We start from the raw sequence: 20,438 nt of genomic DNA, 5'->3' as shown, positions 1-20,438 counted from the left end.
GGATGGAGGTAACACCTCTCCCAAAGGAGGTGAGATTTAAATTCATATTGAGTTGTTATTAAACTGTATGTCGTTACAGCTGAACAAAGCAATGTTCCTCCTAGGCCAAGGTGCACGGTCCAAATAGCGAGCAAAATACATAATCAAACAAGAAAAAAAATAGATACGTACGTAGCCAGAGTCCCTGAGCGACAGGCCCCGTAAATCAATGGTACAGTTCTTTACGGTGTGTAGACACAGGCAATCCAGCTTGTCACTCCCCCGATTGAACACTAGAGGGCAGCACCGGTGGTAGAGGCAAACCCGCACCGCACCGCCCCCCACCACCCCCAACAGCACTCCCACCCTCCTGTAGCCTGCAGGCAAGGTGTAGCACCAGTTTCACCCTCCGATGACAGCCTGGGGGAAGAAGCTGTGAGCTGCTGTCTGACAGTAGGATGCCAAAGGACCAGAATCTTGTTTAATATCACCGGCATATGTCGTGAAATTTGTTAACTTTATAGCAGCAGTACAAAGATAAATACATATAGAGAAAGAATTGAGTTACGTGAAGTTAGAGATAAGTTAGAGATATGTTTATTAATTAGTTGAGTTAAAATAAGAAGTGCAAAATAACAAAAATTACTGAGGTAGTACTTCATTAAGTTTGCTGATGACACAAAGGTTGGGGGTGTTGTGGATAGTGTGGAGGGCTGTCAGAGGTTACAGCGGGACATCGAAAGGATGCAGAACTGGGCTGAGAAGTGGCAGGTGGAGTTCAACCCAGATAAGCGAGAGGTGGTTCATTTTGGTAGGTCAAATGTGACGGCAGAATATAGTATTAATGGTAAGACTCTTGGTAGTGTGGAGGATCAGAGGGATCTTGGGGTCCGTGTCTATAGGGTGCTCAAAGCAGGAAGGTCCTCTATCCTCAATCTCAGGTCCTCTACCAGAGGCCTGGGAGGTTGAGAGATGGGCACAGTATCCTAGTAGTGCACTCTTCTGGACCCAGATCGCAGGTGGAGTTCCCGGGATTTGTCGGAGCCACTGTCCCAGTCCAGATGTTACAACTCCAAGTGTTCCTCTCACCACTGGGATTATTCTGACTTTTCCACGCCCTTTCTGTCCGCTCTTTCGAGCCTGTTATTGCTCCGGCTTCTCATATTCTTCCTTCCTGATGCCACTGTCATTCGGGATTGCCATGCCTCCTATTGTTCCCTGTCCGGTCCGTATCTGGAAGTCCCGCAGGATCTTGGCTCTGTCACTCTCCACTACCTTCTCGGATGTGTCCCATCCGGACTTGGGAGCGTCCAATCCATACTCAGCACAGATGCTCCCGAACACGGTTCCTGAACTTGGTAGAGCCGATCAGTGTCTGCTTTCCCTGCCTGCATCTCGCACCCTGCTACCATTATGTATAAATATATACAGCTACAGTTGATTAAAATAAGTAGTGCTAAAAAATAAGAGTTTATGGGTTCAATGCCAATTCAGGAATCGGATGGCAGAGGGGAAGAAGCTGTTCCTGAATCATTGAGTGTGTCTTCAGGCTCCTGTACCTCCTCCCTGATGGTAACAATGAGAACAGGGTATATTCTGGGTTAAGGGTGGTCTTTAATGATGGAAGCCACCTTTCTGAGGCATCGCTCCTTGGAGGTGTCCTGGATACTGGGGAGGTGAGTGCCCATGAGGGAGCTGGCTGGGTCTGAAGCTTTGTGCAGCTTATTCTGACCCAGCGCAGTGGCCCCTGCAGACCCGACGGTAATGCAGCCAGTTCGAATGCTCTCCACGGTACATCTGTAGAAGTTCACGAGTGTGTTTTGGTGGGAAAAACCCCAGTCTCCTCAAACCCCAAATGAAGTGTAGCTGTTGCCGTGCCTTCTTCGTCGCTGCGTCGATAAGGTGGGTCCTGGATGGATCCTCGGAGATGTTGACGCCCAGTAACTTAGAGGTTGTGGGATGGGAGGGAGGGTCCTTGGCGAGGGTGAGGGCTTTATGAAGATGAGGAGGGAGGCTACAGTGAGCCTCTCAGCAGTCCTCACAATCCTTGCAGGGTTTCGCGGTCAGTTGCCTTACAGTTCGCGTACAAGCCGGCGATGCAGGTGGTCAGGACACCCTAGAATGTGCTCCAGAAAATATGATTGGAATAAGGGGGCAAAATGGAAAAAGAAAGAGTTGGGGGAGGGAGGAGTCACTGGAAGTTGGAGAAATCGATGTTCGAGCCACTGGTCTGGCCAAGCAGACAGAAATTGGGAATTTGCTCTGTGGCCCTGGGGGAAAGCACATCTGGAACAGTACAGACAGCCGCAGAAAGGTGGATTCCCCACGGTGGGAGTTCAGCCTCTGCCCACCGGATCGGTCCCGGGGTTGGGGCTGTCCGGTGAGGAGAGGTGATGCAGACACTATTCTTCTACTTCGGAGTCCCGGGGAAGGAGAGGAGATCCCGTCAGAACCCTGGGCAAGATGGATATGAGGGAGAGTGGTTCCCTAAAATGGAGTGGATGGAACCCCATCTCAGGATACGTCCACACTAGACCGGATAATTTTGAAAATGCCGGTTTCGTGTAAAAAAGATAGGCGTCCACACCAAGCGTTTTTGAAAACACCTCTGTCCACATTAAAAGGGGTATTTGGGCGAATCTCCTCCTACTGGGCACGCGCAGGACACATCTACAGTAAACGAGCAACGTGTTTGGTGTCGAATCTCGCCGTGAAAGTGTGCGTTTGTCCAGTTACAGACTAGAAAAACATAAAAGGGAATTGCCAAATGACGGATAACTGTTGGCTCTCACGCAAGAGGACTTAAAACTAAAAAAAACATATACAGGAGCGTATGGAGGTAACCGACATGGAATTCACGGACAGTATGACCGGCTGATGACGAACATTGAAAATCTGACTAACTCTGTTGCATTAATAAAGCCCCTTGTTAAGTGTGTAAAGCATATCTGCATCAGTGTTATCTTGTATTTCCATACAATGTTACATTAGGCTGTTACACATCTATTGTCAGGGAAGTACTTGCATAAATAGGTAAACCACCTTCATACAAGCAAGGACAGAAAACAGGGCAAAGTGAGTATACTTATTTATTCAGTAAGTTATGGGTCAAAGTATTTGGTGAGTACATTTCGAACTCTTCTGGCTTCAGTCTCGTTGCCATCTGTTCTGAAATTGTTAGGTTGGGTAGGGGAAACAATGAAATGCTGCCATCTGTTCCGGCACGTTATGACAGCGTTTCTAGAAATCTTTGGTTACCCTGTCCACACTACTCTTGCCCAAGCGGCGTTTTCAAATTTACACACTGTGGAGGGCGTTTTAGAAAAGCTCCATTTTCAGGGGAAGAAAAAGCTGTTTCAGGGTGGACGGAGGGTCAAAACGAAGAGAAAAGGCTTTGGTTACGGATTTATCCGGTGTAGTGTGGACGTGGCCTCAGGATAAAGGGGATCGGCCGTTCTGCACGGGGAGGGGGGAAGAAAAATCCATTCTCCATGATGGGCAGGGAATCTGGAGGGAGGGGAGGCTTTGATTCGAGAGATTCTGGCAGTTTTGGCAGTTGGACTGTGCAATCAAGTCAATCAAGATTTGAATAGCTCACCACCCAGAGACTGCTGACATGGAGGGGGGGAATGAAGGGAGGGGAATGGGAAGGAGGGGAGAGGGACTGAGGGAGATCGTTGGCCATCCAATGGGGGAGCAAGGCAAAGAGAGGGTAAGTGGCCTCATTCAGACAGGGAGGGGAGGGAGTGGGAACAGTGCTGGGAAATGAGGTTAAATCTCTCCCCTCTCCCCTCACATACACTCCCTCCCTGTCCTCCCCTCTGTCCCTCTCCCTCCCCCTGCTTCTCTTCCTTCTCTCTCCCTCTCTCTCAGATCTTCGCCATCTTTGCGTTTGCGACCTGCAGCACATATTCCGGAGAGTTCCGGATCAGCGTGGAGTGTGCAAATCGTAACGAGAGCAACCTCAACATCAGGGTGCAGTTTGAGTACCCCTTCAGGTACAGATGCCCCTCTCCTCCCTCCTCCCCCAAGTACAGAGAGCTCATTTCCCCAGGACCCCTCTCCCACATCGGGCTCCCCACAATGTTCCCTCTAATTTTTAGTATTCAGTGTGTGCAAAAATCTTAAGTTACGCAATTATTTTCCTGTGACAAAAGTATGCGCGCACTGAATGCACACATGGCACAGTTTATGTAGGTTTACAAAATATTTGACATAAAACTGCACAGAATAGGGAACAAAATAACATACATGTTTAAGTCACTCAGTTATTTTTTCTCTCTCCTGTCGTTGGCATTTACCCATTCTTTGTAAACTCTATCTAGACTAATAGAACCTCCATCCAGTTGATAGCTTTTGATTCTCATTAACATATCCAAATGACATTCACCCGAACGGTTTCTCAGCTTGTTTGCGGGTTGATTCATTAGGCTAAAGCCTTGCTCACAGTACACACTAGACGCAAGAAAGGTTCCCCCAATGTCCATCAACTGTGCAAGGTCACAAAACCGTTCATTTTGAAGTACAAATGCCACCATTTGAGCAAAGTTTGAAATCAGTTTGATTTAATTTTTTCTTGCATGGAAAATTTGGAATCATTAAACTTTCTAACCATTACAGTATTTTCAGCTAGAAAAATCGTGATACTTTAGACTTTGATCTCCTCTGGGGTTGATCGTCTTCACTCTTGCTCATCTGCACTCAACCGTAACATGCGTAGCACTCCTGTAACGGGTAACGACGGGTTCTGTTGCCTGAGCTTTTGTACACCGTCCAAATGACGCTTCAGAAAGTCAGGTTTCCAAATATCATCCCACTTCTTTCCACTAGCAATTTCTCCAGCGACTTTCTCAACACGGCAGTACGGATCTGAATCGTTATCTGAATGATAATGATTCTGAATCTGAATCCAGTATCTGAATCATTCATAAATATTTCTCATCGCTAAACCTTTGTGACCTCAGAGCTTTCGATGTGGCAGTTTCTACTATTTTGTTAAGCCATTCAACTTTAAACAAATTTGCAGTTCTTTTGCGCTTCACTTCTTTTGATTTCGACGTAGTGAATCACTATCTTATTCAATAAAAGCTTAGTAAGCTATGTACAGGATTTGAAACAGATCTTTGTAAACCTTATGATATGAACATTGCCTGCCAGACATGGCTACCGCCGTGATGCAGCTGCACAAACCGGAACAGGAACGGTCAGGTGATGTAAATCAGTGACGTGCATTGTGGTATTTGAAAAAACGACTAAGTAGTTAACAGAAACATTTTGTTGTGGCCCGGGGGAAAGAACACACTCAGGACTACAACTGCTTTTCACGGTTTTAATTCCTTCATCTGTTTTAGATGTTTAAGTGCCAGAAGAGGGTCTTAAAACAAAACGAACAATTTTACAATCGGGTCCCGCCGTTTAATTTCCGGTTAACCTTCAATCTACCCACTGGTGTCTTGGCCAATTGCGTATGCACGATAAAAATACAAAGAAAATTGCACAAAACTGACACGGAACTAATATGATGGTGGCAATTCTGAAGGAATGCAATACAGGGAACATTAGAATTCCCCCCCCCCCAACCCTATATATCTTATACATCGCAGTGAAAAATGTAAGCGAATACATCTCATCTATGATGTCCACTGTTTAGTACACACGTGCTGAACCCCCGAACAGAGACTAAACATTCACGTTACGCGGTTACGCACACAATCAGTCATGATACAATAAAGTTAGACGAGAGGTACACTACGGCACAACTTTTACAAGATATTGCCTGGTAGTTAAATTGCAGGAAGACTGACCTACTTGGCCAGTGAGGAACTTTGCAAGCCTCACTATCCAGCGTCGAGTTCTTTACTGGTGAAAATCTAAAGCACCCATGTGTAAAACATGTCAAATTACCGATATTCCCGATCCGCCAACAAGCATAAACGGATTCACATGGATATTGTAAATTAATGCTCACCTTTCCTCACCATGCCTCGCACCTCTGGGGGGGGAGCTCGATTCCAACGTCCCACCAGCTCCCGCAGCGGGAAGCAAAATGGTCTCCCCGCTATCCCGCGCGTGCGTAATGACGTCACCATCTCCACTTAAAGGCAGAGACACCTATTCTAGCATTACCTGGATGAATGTCTGAGTACAGTTTTAATGATACTGAATACCATTCGATAGTCACCCAGTTACAATTCAGCTAAACGATTATTTTTAATATATAATTATTAATCAGTACATTATTTTAGGTAACTTTGGTGCACACATTAATTTCCTTTATGCACTGGCTGAACAACGTGCGCACACCTTAGAGGGAACATAGCTCCCCATCTCCTTCAAACTCGGAACATCACCTCTCTCCGAACACCGTCCCCCTCCCAAACCTCTCTCTATCTCTATCCCTCTTGCCCACCCCTCCCGGGTCTCAACGCCGCTGACGTCTGTCCTTTCCGCAGGCTGCACCAAGTGTACTTCACCGCTCCGAGCTGCCGGGGCGAACGGCCCCAGCAGTACTTCCTCACTGGCGACTTCTCGTCCGCCGCCGAGTTTTTCGTCACCATCGCTGTCTTTGCCTTCCTGTACTCGGCTGGAGCTCTCCTCACCTACATCTTCCTCCAGAACAAGTACCGGCAGGGCAACCGCGGGCCCCTCATCGTGAGTGCGGACTGCGGAAGGACCGGGACGTCAGTGGGGGGGGGGGGGGGGGTGAAAGGAGACGAAAGAGGGAGGAAGGGGTGCGGAACATGGGAGGGGTGGAGAGCGAATGTGCAGAGAAGATGGGCACTGGAAGAGGCAGAGAAGGAAGGGGAGGGTTTAGAGGGATGGGAAGGGAGGGAACGGGGAGGAGCAGGGAGGGAGAAAGGGGATGAGATGTGGAGTTGGCAGAGGGAGGAGGAGAAGAGACAGAGGAGGGAGCAGGTGACAGAGGGAGGGAGGAAGAAGTCAGGAAAAGTGGGAATGGCAGGGGAGCAGATACTGCACTGAAATGGCAGTAGATAGGCCAAGGAGGTTGAGGAGGGATAGGGAGGTGCAGAGGGGATAAGGAGACAGGGCAGGAGATTCCTTCACCCTCTCCCTCCGTCTCCTCCTCATGTTTCAACCACCCATACCCCAATCAATATGCCTCTTTATGAGACAGTTCTCTCCCCGCCCCAAGTCTTCAGTCAGTGCTCGGGGAATTCATCTTGCTTTTTCCCCTCTCCCTTCCACACCCCAGGACTTTGCCGTAACCTCAGTGTTCACCTTCATGTGGCTGGTGAGCTCGAGCGCCTGGGCCAAGGCATTGTCCGACGTGAAGACCGCCACAGACCCCGAGGACGTCCTGGAGCTGGTGCAGGCTTGCGAGAACAAGGAGAACAGCTGCCAGGCTCTCCACGACCCCGTCATGTCTGGCCTGAACACCTCCGTGGTAAGGTCTGCCCACCGTGATGTCACAGGCACCCCCGTGCCAACACAACCCATTCCACTCCACGCTGACCCAACCAGATCACCCTGTGCAAATGCAGCTGGTCCTCTCCCAACCCAACCACCAACCACCACTGGGGCATCTCAGCCAGATCTCACCAAAGCAGCTAACCAAATTCCAGTGGAGACAAACTAACCCAACCAGAACACCTCAGCAAAAACAGGATACCTCCAACCCAATGGACTCCCCACCCCGTCCTAATCCAACCAAACAGGGACAATACCCGCACCCCCACAATCTTCACACAACTGGGACACTTCCATCCCACTCAGCCTAAACAGAACACCCAGCCCAACTGGGACCAACCCACCATAACCCAAGCTAAATGGGATGCCGCACCCCCAGTGCAAGCAGGACGTCCCAATCTAGCTTAACCTTAGTGGAGCTGCTCAACGGCCACTCTTGACGGCCAACCCAATCCAACCAAACTGAGACAAGACCACTCCAACCTACCCAACTGGAAACCAGGACACTCCGCTCCAACCCAACCCATCTCAGCCAGGACATCCCACCCCTGACCCATCCAAAACACATCACCCTAGCATGACCGGGACATCCCATCCCAAACCAACCCAACAGGGACAAGTCCCACCTCCCAAAGTAACCCAACTAGAAAACCACAAGCTTCACTCACCCCAAACACGACAACCCAGTCCACCTGGGAAATAACACCCCAACCCAACTCAATCAGGACACTCTACCCCAGCTTAACCAAACTGGACACCTCAAAATAACCCAACCTTAATGGAACACCCTACCTTCACCCAACGTGACCCAAATAGGACACAGAAAACCCAACCCAGCCCATTCACGGCAGGCAAACCCAACAGGACAACACACCATCACTAAACCTGACCCAGCTGGGACACCCCACCCCAACCTAACCCAACCAGAACACCTCAAACCTAATCCAACACAACCCAGTTCACTGCCACTGGGAAAACCCATCTCTGAAACCAGCCCAGTACCACTGCACCTCAACCTAAATGAACTCGGACATCCCCACCCCCAACCCATTCCAACTCAATCTAACCCAACTGGGACATCCCCACCCCCAACCCATTCCAACTCAATCTAACCCAACTGGGACATCCCCACCCTAACCCAGCCCAACTCAACCTAACCCAACTCGGACATTCCCACCCCCAACCCAATCTAACCCAACTGGGACATCCCCACCCTAACCCAGCCCAACTCAACCTAACCCAACTCGGAAATCCCCACCCCAACCCAACACAACTCAACCTAACCTAAATGGGACATCCCCACCCCCAACCCATTCCAACTCAACCTAACCCAACTGGGACATCCCCACCGCCAACCCAACACAACTCAATCTAACCCAACTGGGACATCGCTACCCCAACCCATTCCAACTCAACCTTTCCCTACTGGGACGTCCCCACCCCCTACCCATTCCATCTCAACCTAACCCAATTGGGACATCCCTACCCCAACCCAGTCCAACTCAACCTAATCCAAGTGGGACATCCCGACCCCAACCGAACCGAACTGGTACATCCCCACCCCCAACCCAACACAACTCAACCTAACTGAACTGGGACATCCCTACCCCAACCCATTCCAACTCAGCTTATCCATACTGGGACGTCCCCACTCCAACCCATTCAAACTCAACCTAACCCAACTGGGAAATCACCACCCCCAACCCTTTCCAACTCAACCTATCCCAACTGGGACATCACCACCCCAATCTAACCCAGCTGGGTCATCCCCCATTCCAACTCAACTTAACCCAACTGACATCCCGACCCCCAACCCCTTCCAACTCATCTTAACCCAACTGAGACATCCCCACCCCAACCCGTTCCAGCTCAACCTAACACAACTGGGACATCCCCACTCCAACCCATTCCAACTCAACCTAACCATACTGGGACCTGCCCACCCCAACCCATTCCAACTCAACCTATCACTACTGGGACGGCCCCACTCCAACCCATTCCAACTCAACTTAACCCAACTATGACATCCCCACCCCCAACCCGCTCCGACTCAACCTATCCCTACTGCGACGTCCCCACTCCAACCGATTCCAACTCAACCTAACCCAACTGGCACATCCCCAGCCCAACCCATTCCAACTCAGCTTATCCGTACTGGGACGTCCCCACTCCAACCCATTCCAACTCAACCTAACCCAACTGGGAAATCACCACCCCCAACCCTTTCCAACTTAACCCATCCTAACTGGGACATCCCCACCCCAATCTAACCCAACTGGGTCATCCCCCATTCCAACTCAACCTAACCCAACTGACATCCCGACCCCCAACCCCTTCCAATTCATCTTAACCCAACTGGGACATCCCCACCCCAACCCGTTCCAGCTCAACCTAACACAACCGGGACATCCCCACCCCCAACCCATTCCAACTCAACCTACCCTACTGGGACATCACCACCCCAACCCATTCCAGCTCAACCTAACCCAACTTGGACATCCCCACCCCCAACACATTCCAACTCAACCTATCCCTACTGGGACGTCCCAAACCCCAACCCATTCCAACTCAACCTAACCCTACTGGGACATGCCCACCCCAACCCATTCCAACTCAACCTAACCCAACTGGGACATCACCACCCCAACCCAATTCAACTCAACCTAACCCAAATGGGACATCCACACCCCAACCCATTCCAACTCTACCTAACCCAAGTGGGACATCACCACACCCAACCCATTCCAACTCAACCTATCCTCACTGGGACCTGCCCACACCCAACTCATTACAACTCAACCTAACCCAACTGGGACATCACCACCGCAAAGCATTCCAACTCAACCTATCCATACTGGGACGTCCCCACTCCAACCCATTCCAACTCAACCTAACCCAACTGGGCCATCCCCACCCCAACCCAACACAACTCAACCTAACCTAACTGGGACATCCCCACCCCCAACCCCTTCCAACTCATCTTAACCCAACTGGGACATCCCCACCCCAACCTGTTCCAGATCAACCTAACACACCTAGGACATCCCCACCCCAACCTAACCCAACTGGGTCATCCCCCATTCCAACTCAACCTAACCCAACCGCCATCCCGACACCCAACCCATTCCAACTCATCTTAACCCAACTGGGACATCCCCACCCCCAACCCGTTCCAGCTCAACCTAGCCCTACTGGGACGTCCCCACTCCAACCCATTCCAACTCAACCTAACCCAAGTAGGACATCACCACACCCAACCCATTCCAACTCAACCTATCCTCACTGGGACCTGCCCACACCCAACTCATTACAACTCAACCTAACCCAACTGGGACATCACCACCGCAAAGCATTCCAACTCAACCTATCCATACTGGGACGTCCCCACTCCAACCCATTCCAACTCAACCTAACCCAACTGGGACATCCCCACCCCAACCCAACACAACTCAACCTAACCTAACTGGGACATCCCCACCCCCAACCCATTCCAACTCAACTTAACCCAACAGGGACATTACCACCCCAACCCATTCCAGCTCAACCTAACCCAACTGGGACATCCCCACCCCCAACCCATTCCAACTCAACCTATCCCTACTGGGACATCCCCACCCTCAACCCATTCCAACTCAACCTAACCCTACTGGGACCTGCCCACCCCAACCAATTCCAACTTAACCTAACCCAACTGGGACATCACCACCCCAACTCATTGCAACTCAACCTAACCCAACTGGGACATCCCAATCCCAACCCATTCCAACTCAACCTATCCCTACTGGGACGGCCCCACACCAACCCATTCCAACTCAACCTAATCCAACTGGGACATCCCCACCCCCATCCCATTCCAACTCAACCTAACCCAACTGGGACATCCCCACACCAACCCAGTCCAACTCAACCTAATCCAACTGGGACATCCCCACCCCAAACTAACCGAACTATGATATCTACACCACAACCCAACACAACTCAACCTAACCCAACTGGGACATCCCAATCCCAACCCATTCCAACTCAACCTAACCCTAGTGGAACCTGCCCACCCCAACCCGCTCCATCTCAACCTATCCCTACTGCGACGTCCCCACTCCAACCCATTCCAACTCAACCTAACCCAACTGGCACATCCCCAGCCCAACCTATTCCAACTCAGCTTATCCGTACTGGGACGTCCCCACTCCAACCCATTCCAACTCAACCTAACCCAACTGGGACATCACCACACCCAACCCATTCCAACAAAACCTAACCCTACTGGGAACTGTTCACCGCAACGCATTCCAACCTAACCTAACCCAACTGGGAGATCACCACCCCAACCCTTTTCAACTCAACCTAACCCAACTGGGACATCCCCACCCCAACCCATACCAACTCAACATATCCCTACTGTGACGTCCCCACTCGAACCCTTTGCAATTCAACCTAACGCAACTGGGACATCCCCACATCCAACCCATTCCAACTCTACCTATCCCTACTGGGACCTGCCTACCCCCAACCCATTCCAACTCAACCTAACCCAACTGGGACATCATCACTTCAACCCATTCCAACTCAACCTAACCGAACTGGGACGTCCCCACCCCAACCCAACTGGGACATCACCATCCCCAACCCATTCCATTTCAACCTATCCCTACTGGTACATCCCCACCCCAATCTATCCCAACTGGGTCATCCCCCATTCCAACTCAACCATAACCCAACTGACATTCCCACCCCCAATCCCTTCCGACTCATCTTAACCCAACTGGGACATCCCCACCCCAACCCGTTCCAGCTCAACCTAACACAACTGGGACATCACCACACCCAACCCATTCCAACAAAACCTAACCCTACTGGGACCTGTTCACCCCAACGCATTCCAACTCAACCTAACCCAACTGGGAGATCACCACCTCAACCCTTTTCAACTCAACCTAACCCAACTGGGACATCCCCACCCCAACCCATATCAACTCAACCTATCCCTACTGTGACGTCCCCACTCGAACCCTTTGCAATTCAACCTAACGCAACTGGGACATCCCCACATCGAACCCATTCCAACTCTACCTATCCCTACTGGGACCTGCCCACCCCCAACCCATTCCAACTCAACCTAACCCAACTGGGACATCATCACTTCAACCCATTCCAACTTAACCTAACCGAACTGGGACGTCCCCACCCCAACCCAACTGGGACATCACCATCCCCAACCCATTCCATCTCAACCTATCCCTACCTGGACATCCCCGCCCCAATCTATCCCAACTGGGTCATCCCCCATTCCAACTCAACTTAACCCAACTGGGACGTCCCCAACCCCAACCCATTCCAACTGAACCTAACCCAACTGGGACAACCCCACCCCAACCCAGTCCAACTCAACCTAATCCAACTGGGACATCCCCACCCCAAACTAACCGAACTGGGACATCCCCACCCCCAACCCAACACAACTCAACCTAACCGAACTGGGACATCACTATCCCCAACCCATTCCAACTCAACCTAACCCAAGTGGGACATCCTCACACCCAACCCATTCCAACTCAACCTAACCCTACTGGGACCTGCCCACCCCAACGCATTCCAACACAACCTAACCCAACTGGGACATCACCACCCCAACCCATTCCAACTCAACCTAACCCAAGTGGGACGTCCCCACTCCAACCCATTCCAACTCAACCTAATCCAACTGGGACTTCCCCACCCCCATCCCATTCCAACTCAACCAATCCTTACTGTGACGTCCCCACTCCAACCCATTCCAACTCAACCTAACCCAACTGGGACATCCCCACCCCCAACCCGCTCCAACTCAACCTGTTCCTACTGCGACGTCCCCACTCCAACCCATTCCAACTCAACCTAACCCAACTAGCACATCCCCAGCCCAACCCATTCCAACTCAGCTTATCCGTACTGGGACGTCCCCACTCCAACCCATTCCAACTCAACCTAACCCAACTGGGAAATCACCACCCCCAACCCATTCCAACTCACCCTAACCCAACTGGGACATCCCCACCCCAACCTAACCCATCTGGGTCATCCCCCATTCCAGCTCAACCTAACCCAACTGGGACATCACCACCGCAAAGCATTCCAACTCAACCTATCCATACTGGGACATCCCCACCCCCAACCCATTCCAACTCAACTTAACCCAACAGGGACATCACCACCCCAAACCATTCCAGCTCAACCTAACCCAACTGGGACATCCCCATCCCCAACCCATTCCAACTCAACCTATCCCTACTGGGACGTCCCCACCCCCAACCCATTCCAACTCAACCTAACCCTACTGAGACCTGCCCAACCCAACCCATTCCAACTGAACCTAACCCAACTGGGACATCCCCACCCCCAACCCGCTCCAACTCAACCTATCCCTACTGCGACGTCCCCACTCCAACCCATTCCAACTCAACCTAACCCAACTAGCACATCCCCAGCCCAACCCATTCCAACTCAGCTTATCCGTACTGGGACGTCCCCACTCCAACCCATTCCAACTCAACCTAACCCAACTGGGAAATCACCACCCCCAACCCATTCCAACTCACCCTAACCCAACTGGGACATCCCCACCCCCAACCCATTCCAACTCAACCTATCCCTACTGGGACGTCCCCACCCCCAACCCATTCCAACTCAACTTAACCCAACAGGGACATCACCACCCCAAACCATTCCAGCTCAACCTAACCCAACTGGGACATCCCCACCCCCAACCCATTCCAACTCAGCTTATCCGTACTGGGACGTCCCCACTCCAACCCATTCCAACTCAACCTAACCCAACTGGGAAATCACCACCCCCAACCCATTCCAACTCACCCTAACCCAACTGGGACATCCCCACCCCAACCTAACCCATCTGGGTCATCCCCCATTCCAGCTCAACCTAACCCAACTGGGACATCACCACCGCAAAGCATTCCAACTCAACCTATCCATACTGGGACATCCCCACCCCCAACCCATTCCAACTCAACTTAACCCAACAGGGACATCACCACCCCAAACCATTCCAGCTCAACCTAACCCAACTGGGACATCCCCATCCCCAACCCATTCCAACTCAACCTATCCCTACTGGGACGTCCCCACCCCCAACCCATTCCAACTCAACCTAACCCTACTGAGACCTGCCCAACCCAACCCATTCCAACTGAACCTAACCCAACTGGGACATCCCCACCCCCAACCCGCTCCAACTCAACCTATCCCTACTGCGACGTCCCCACTCCAACCCATTCCAACTCAACCTAACCCAACTAGCACATCCCCAGCCCAACCCATTCCAACTCAGCTTATCCGTACTGGGACGTCCCCACTCCAACCCATTCCAACTCAACCTAACCCAACTGGGAAATCACCACCCCCAACCCATTCCAACTCACCCTAACCCAACTGGGACATCCCCACCCCCAACCCATTCCAACTCAACCTATCCCTACTGGGACGTCCCCACCCCCAACCCATTCCAACTCAACTTAACCCAACAGGGACATCACCACCCCAAACCATTCCAGCTCAACCTAACCCAACTGGGACATCCCCACCCCCAACCCATTCCAACTCAACCTATCCCTACTGGGACGTCCCCACCCCCAACCCATTCCAACTCAACCTAACCCTACAAGGACCTGCCCAACCCAACCCATTCCAACTCAACCTAACCCAACTGGGACATCACCACCCCAACCCAATTCAACTCAACCTAACCCAAATGGGACATCCACACCCCAACCCATTCCAACTCTACCTAACCCAAGTGGGACATCACCACACCCAACCCATTCCAACTCAACCTATCCTCACTGGGACCTGCCCACACCCAACTCATTACAACTCAACCTAACCCAACTGGGACATCACCACCGCAAAGCATTCCAACTCAACCTATCCATACTGGGACGTCCCCACTCCAACCCATTCCAACTCAACCTAACCCAACTGGGCCATCCCCACCCCAACCCAACACAACTCAACCTAACCTAACTGGGACATCCCCACCCCCAACCCCTTCCAACTCATCTTAACCCAACTGGGACATCCCCACCCCAACCTGTTCCAGATCAACCTAACACACCTAGGACATCCCCACCCCAACCTAACCCAACTGGGTCATCCCCCATTCCAACTCAACCTAACCCAACCGCCATCACCACACCCAACCCATTCCAACTCAACTTATCCCTACTGGGACCTGCCCACACCCAACTCATTCCAACTTAACCCAACTGGGACAGCACCACCCCCAACCCATTCCAACTCAACCAAACCCAAGTGGGACATCACCACACCCAACCCATTCCAACTCAACCTATCCCTACTGGGACCTGCCCAAACCCAACTCATTCCAACTCAACCCAACTGGGACATCACCACCGCAAAGCATTCCAACTCAACCTAACCCAACGGGGACATCCCCACCCCAACCCAACACAACTCAACCTAACCTAACTGGGACATCCCCACCCCCAACCCATTCCAACTCAACCTATCCCTACTGGGACGTCCCCACCCCCAACCCATTCCAACTCAACCTAACCCTACTGAGACCTGCCCAACCCAACCCATTCCAACTGAACCTAACCCAACTGGGACATCCCCACCCCCAACCCGCTCCAACTCAACCTATCCCTACTAGCACATCCCCAGCCCAACCCATTCCAACTCAGCTTATCCGTACTGGGACGACCCCACTCCAACCCATTCCAACTCAACCTAACCCAACTGGGAAATCACCACCCCCAACCCATTCCAACTCACCCTAACCCAACAGGGACATCCCCACCGCCAACCCAACACAACTCAATCTAACCCAACTGGGACATCGCTACCCCAACCCATTCCAACTCAACCTTTCCCTACTGGGACGTCCCCACCCCCTACCCATTCCATCTCAACCTAACCCAATTGGGACATCCCTACCCCAACCCAGTCCAACTCAACCTAATCCAAGTGGGACATCCCGACCCCAACCGAACCGAACTGGTACATCCCCACCCCCAACCCAACACAACTCAACCTAACTGAACTGGGACATCCCTACCCCAACCCATTCCAACTCAGCTTATCCATACTGGGACGTCCCCACTCCAACCCATTCAAACTCAACCTAACCCAACTGGGAAATCACCACCCCCAACCCTTTCCAACTCAACCTATCCCAACTGGGACATCACCACCCCAATCTAACCCAGCTGGGTCATCCCCCATTCCAACTCAACTTAACCCAACTGACATCCCGACCCCCAACCCCTTCCAACTCATCTTAACCCAACTGAGACATCCCCACCCCAACCCGTTCCAGCTCAACCTAACACAACTGGGACATCCCCACTCCAACCCATTCCAACTCAACCTAACCATACTGGGACCTGCCCACCCCAACCCATTCCAACTCAACCTATCACTACTGGGACGGCCCCACTCCAACCCATTCCAACTCAACTTAACCCAACTATGACATCCCCACCCCCAACCCGCTCCGACTCAACCTATCCCTACTGCGACGTCCCCACTCCAACCGATTCCAACTCAACCTAACCCAACTGGCACATCCCCAGCCCAACCCATTCCAACTCAGCTTATCCGTACTGGGACGTCCCCACTCCAACCCATTCCAACTCAACCTAACCCAACTGGGAAATCACCACCCCCAACCCTTTCCAACTTAACCCATCCTAACTGGGACATCCCCACCCCAATCTAACCCAACTGGGTCATCCCCCATTCCAACTCAACCTAACCCAACTGACATCCCGACCCCCAACCCCTTCCAATTCATCTTAACCCAACTGGGACATCCCCACCCCAACCCGTTCCAGCTCAACCTAACACAACCGGGACATCCCCACCCCCAACCCATTCCAACTCAACCTACCCTACTGGGACATCACCACCCCAACCCATTCCAGCTCAACCTAACCCAACTTGGACATCCCCACCCCCAACCCATTCCAACTCAACCTATCCCTACTGGGACGTCCCAAACCCCAACCCATTCCAACTCAACCTAACCCTACTGGGACATGCCCACCCCAACCCATTCCAACTCAACCTAACCCAACTGGGACATCACCACCCCAACCCAATTCAACTCAACCTAACCCAAATGGGACGTCCCTAACCCCAACCCATTCCAACTCAACCTAACCCTACTGGGACATGCCCACCCCAACCCATTCCAACTCAACCTAACCCAACTGGGACATCACCACCCCAACCCAATTCAACTCAACCTAACCCAAATGGGACATCCACACCCCAACCCATTCCAACTCTACCTAACCCAAGTGGGACATCACCACACCCAACCCATTCCAACTCAACCTATCCTCACTGGGACCTGCCCACACCCAACTCATTACAACTCAACCTAACCCAACTGGGACATCACCACCGCAAAGCATTCCAACTCAACCTATCCATACTGGGACGTCCCCACTCCAACCCATTCCAACTCAACCTAACCCAACTGGGCCATCCCCACCCCAACCCAACACAACTCAACCTAACCTAACTGGGACATCCCCACCCCCAACCCCTTCCAACTCATCTTAACCCAACTGGGACATCCCCACCCCAACCTGTTCCAGATCAACCTAACACACCTAGGACATCCCCACCCCAACCTAACCCAACTGGGTCATCCCCCATTCCAACTCAACCTAACCCAACCGCCATCCCGACACCCAACCCATTCCAACTCATCTTAACCCAACTGGGACATCCCCACCCCCAACCCGTTCCAGCTCAACCTAGCCCTACTGGGACGTCCCCACTCCAACCCATTCCAACTCAACCTAACCCAAGTAGGACATCACCACACCCAACCCATTCCAACTCAACCTATCCTCACTGGGACCTGCCCACACCCAACTCATTACAACTCAACCTAACCCAACTGGGACATCACCACCGCAAAGCATTCCAACTCAACCTATCCATACTGGGACGTCCCCACTCCAACCCATTCCAACTCAACCTAACCCAACTGGGACATCCCCACCCCAACCCAACACAACTCAACCTAACCTAACTGGGACATCCCCACCCCCAACCCATTCCAACTCAACTTAACCCAACAGGGACATTACCACCCCAACCCATTCCAGCTCAACCTAACCCAACTGGGACATCCCCACCCCCAACCCATTCCAACTCAACCTATCCCTACTGGGACATCCCCACCCTCAACCCATTCCAACTCAACCTAACCCTACTGGGACCTGCCCACCCCAACCAATTCCAACTTAACCTAACCCAACTGGGACATCACCACCCCAACTCATTCCAACTCAACCTAACCCAACTGGGACATCCCAATCCCAACCCATTCCAACTCAACCTATCCCTACTGGGACGGCCCCACACCAACCCATTCCAACTCAACCTAATCCAACTGGGACATCCCCACCCCCATCCCATTCCAACTCAACCTAACCCAACTGGGACATCCCCACACCAACCCAGTCCAACTCAACCTAATCCAACTGGGACATCCCCACCCCAAACTAACCGAACTATGATATCTACACCCCAACCCAACACAACTCAACCTAACCCAACTGGGACATCCCAATCCCAACCCATTCCAACTCAACCTAACCCTAGTGGAACCTGCCCACCCCAACCCATTCCAACTCAACCTATCACTACTGGGACGTCCCCACTCCAACCCATTCCAACTCAACCTAACCCAACTGGGACATCCCCACCCCCAACCCGCTCCATCTCAACCTATCCCTACTGCGACGTCCCCACTCCAACCCATTCCAACTCAACCTAACCCAACTGGCACATCCCCAGCCCAACCTATTCCAACTCAGCTTATCCGTACTGGGACGTCCCCACTCCAACCCATTCCAACTCAACCTAACCCAACTGGGACATCACCACACCCAACCCATTCCAACAAAACCTAACCCTACTGGGAACTGTTCACCGCAACGCATTCCAACCTAACCTAACCCAACTGGGAGATCACCACCCCAACCCTTTTCAACTCAACCTAACCCAACTGGGACATCCCCACCCCAACCCATACCAACTCAACATATCCCTACTGTGACGTCCCCACTCGAACCCTTTGCAATTCAACCTAACGCAACTGGGACATCCCCACATCCAACCCATTCCAACTCTACCTATCCCTACTGGGACCTGCCTACCCCCAACCCATTCCAACTCAACCTAACCCAACTGGGACATCATCACTTCAACCCATTCCAACTCAACCTAACCGAACTGGGACGTCCCCACCCCAACCCAACTGGGACATCACCATCCCCAACCCATTCCATTTCAACCTATCCCTACTGGTACATCCCCACCCCAATCTATCCCAACTGGGTCATCCCCCATTCCAACTCAACCATAACCCAACTGACATTCCCACCCCCAATCCCTTCCGACTCATCTTAACCCAACTGGGACATCCCCACCCCAACCCGTTCCAGCTCAACCTAACACAACTGGGACATCACCACACCCAACCCATTCCAACAAAACCTAACCCTACTGGGACCTGTTCACCCCAACGCATTCCAACTCAACCTAACCCAACTGGGAGATCACCACCTCAACCCTTTTCAACTCAACCTAACCCAACTGGGACATCCCCACCCCAACCCATATCAACTCAACCTATCCCTACTGTGACGTCCCCACTCGAACCCTTTGCAATTCAACCTAACGCAACTGGGACATCCCCACATCGAACCCATTCCAACTCTACCTATCCCTACTGGGACCTGCCCACCCCCAACCCATTCCAACTCAACCTAACCCAACTGGGACATCATCACTTCAACCCATTCCAACTTAACCTAACCGAACTGGGACGTCCCCACCCCAACCCAACTGGGACATCACCATCCCCAACCCATTCCATCTCAACCTATCCCTACCTGGACATCCCCGCCCCAATCTATCCCAACTGGGTCATCCCCCATTCCAACTCAACTTAACCCAACTGGGACGTCCCCAACCCCAACCCATTCCAA

The 20,438-nt window shown here is 52.0% G+C and overlaps 1 protein-coding gene across 1 annotated transcript in view; it reads left to right on the top strand.

Annotated features, from left to right (window-relative positions):
- The window catches only part of LOC132380565 (synaptophysin-like), a 79,029-nt gene that overhangs the window by 16,252 nt on the left and 42,339 nt on the right, over positions 1-20,438 (top strand). The window contains exons 3-5 of the mRNA XM_059949468.1: positions 3,853-3,977; positions 6,432-6,630; positions 7,193-7,384. Of these exons, the coding sequence (XP_059805451.1) occupies positions 3,853-3,977; positions 6,432-6,630; positions 7,193-7,384 (516 nt within the window). The remainder of the gene's footprint in view (positions 1-3,852; positions 3,978-6,431; positions 6,631-7,192; positions 7,385-20,438) is intronic.

This window comes from Hypanus sabinus, chromosome 24 (assembly GCF_030144855.1).
Source record: "Hypanus sabinus isolate sHypSab1 chromosome 24, sHypSab1.hap1, whole genome shotgun sequence".
Lineage (NCBI taxonomy): Eukaryota > Metazoa > Chordata > Chondrichthyes > Myliobatiformes > Dasyatidae > Hypanus > Hypanus sabinus.
This window is presented reverse-complemented; position numbering and strand designations above follow the sequence as displayed.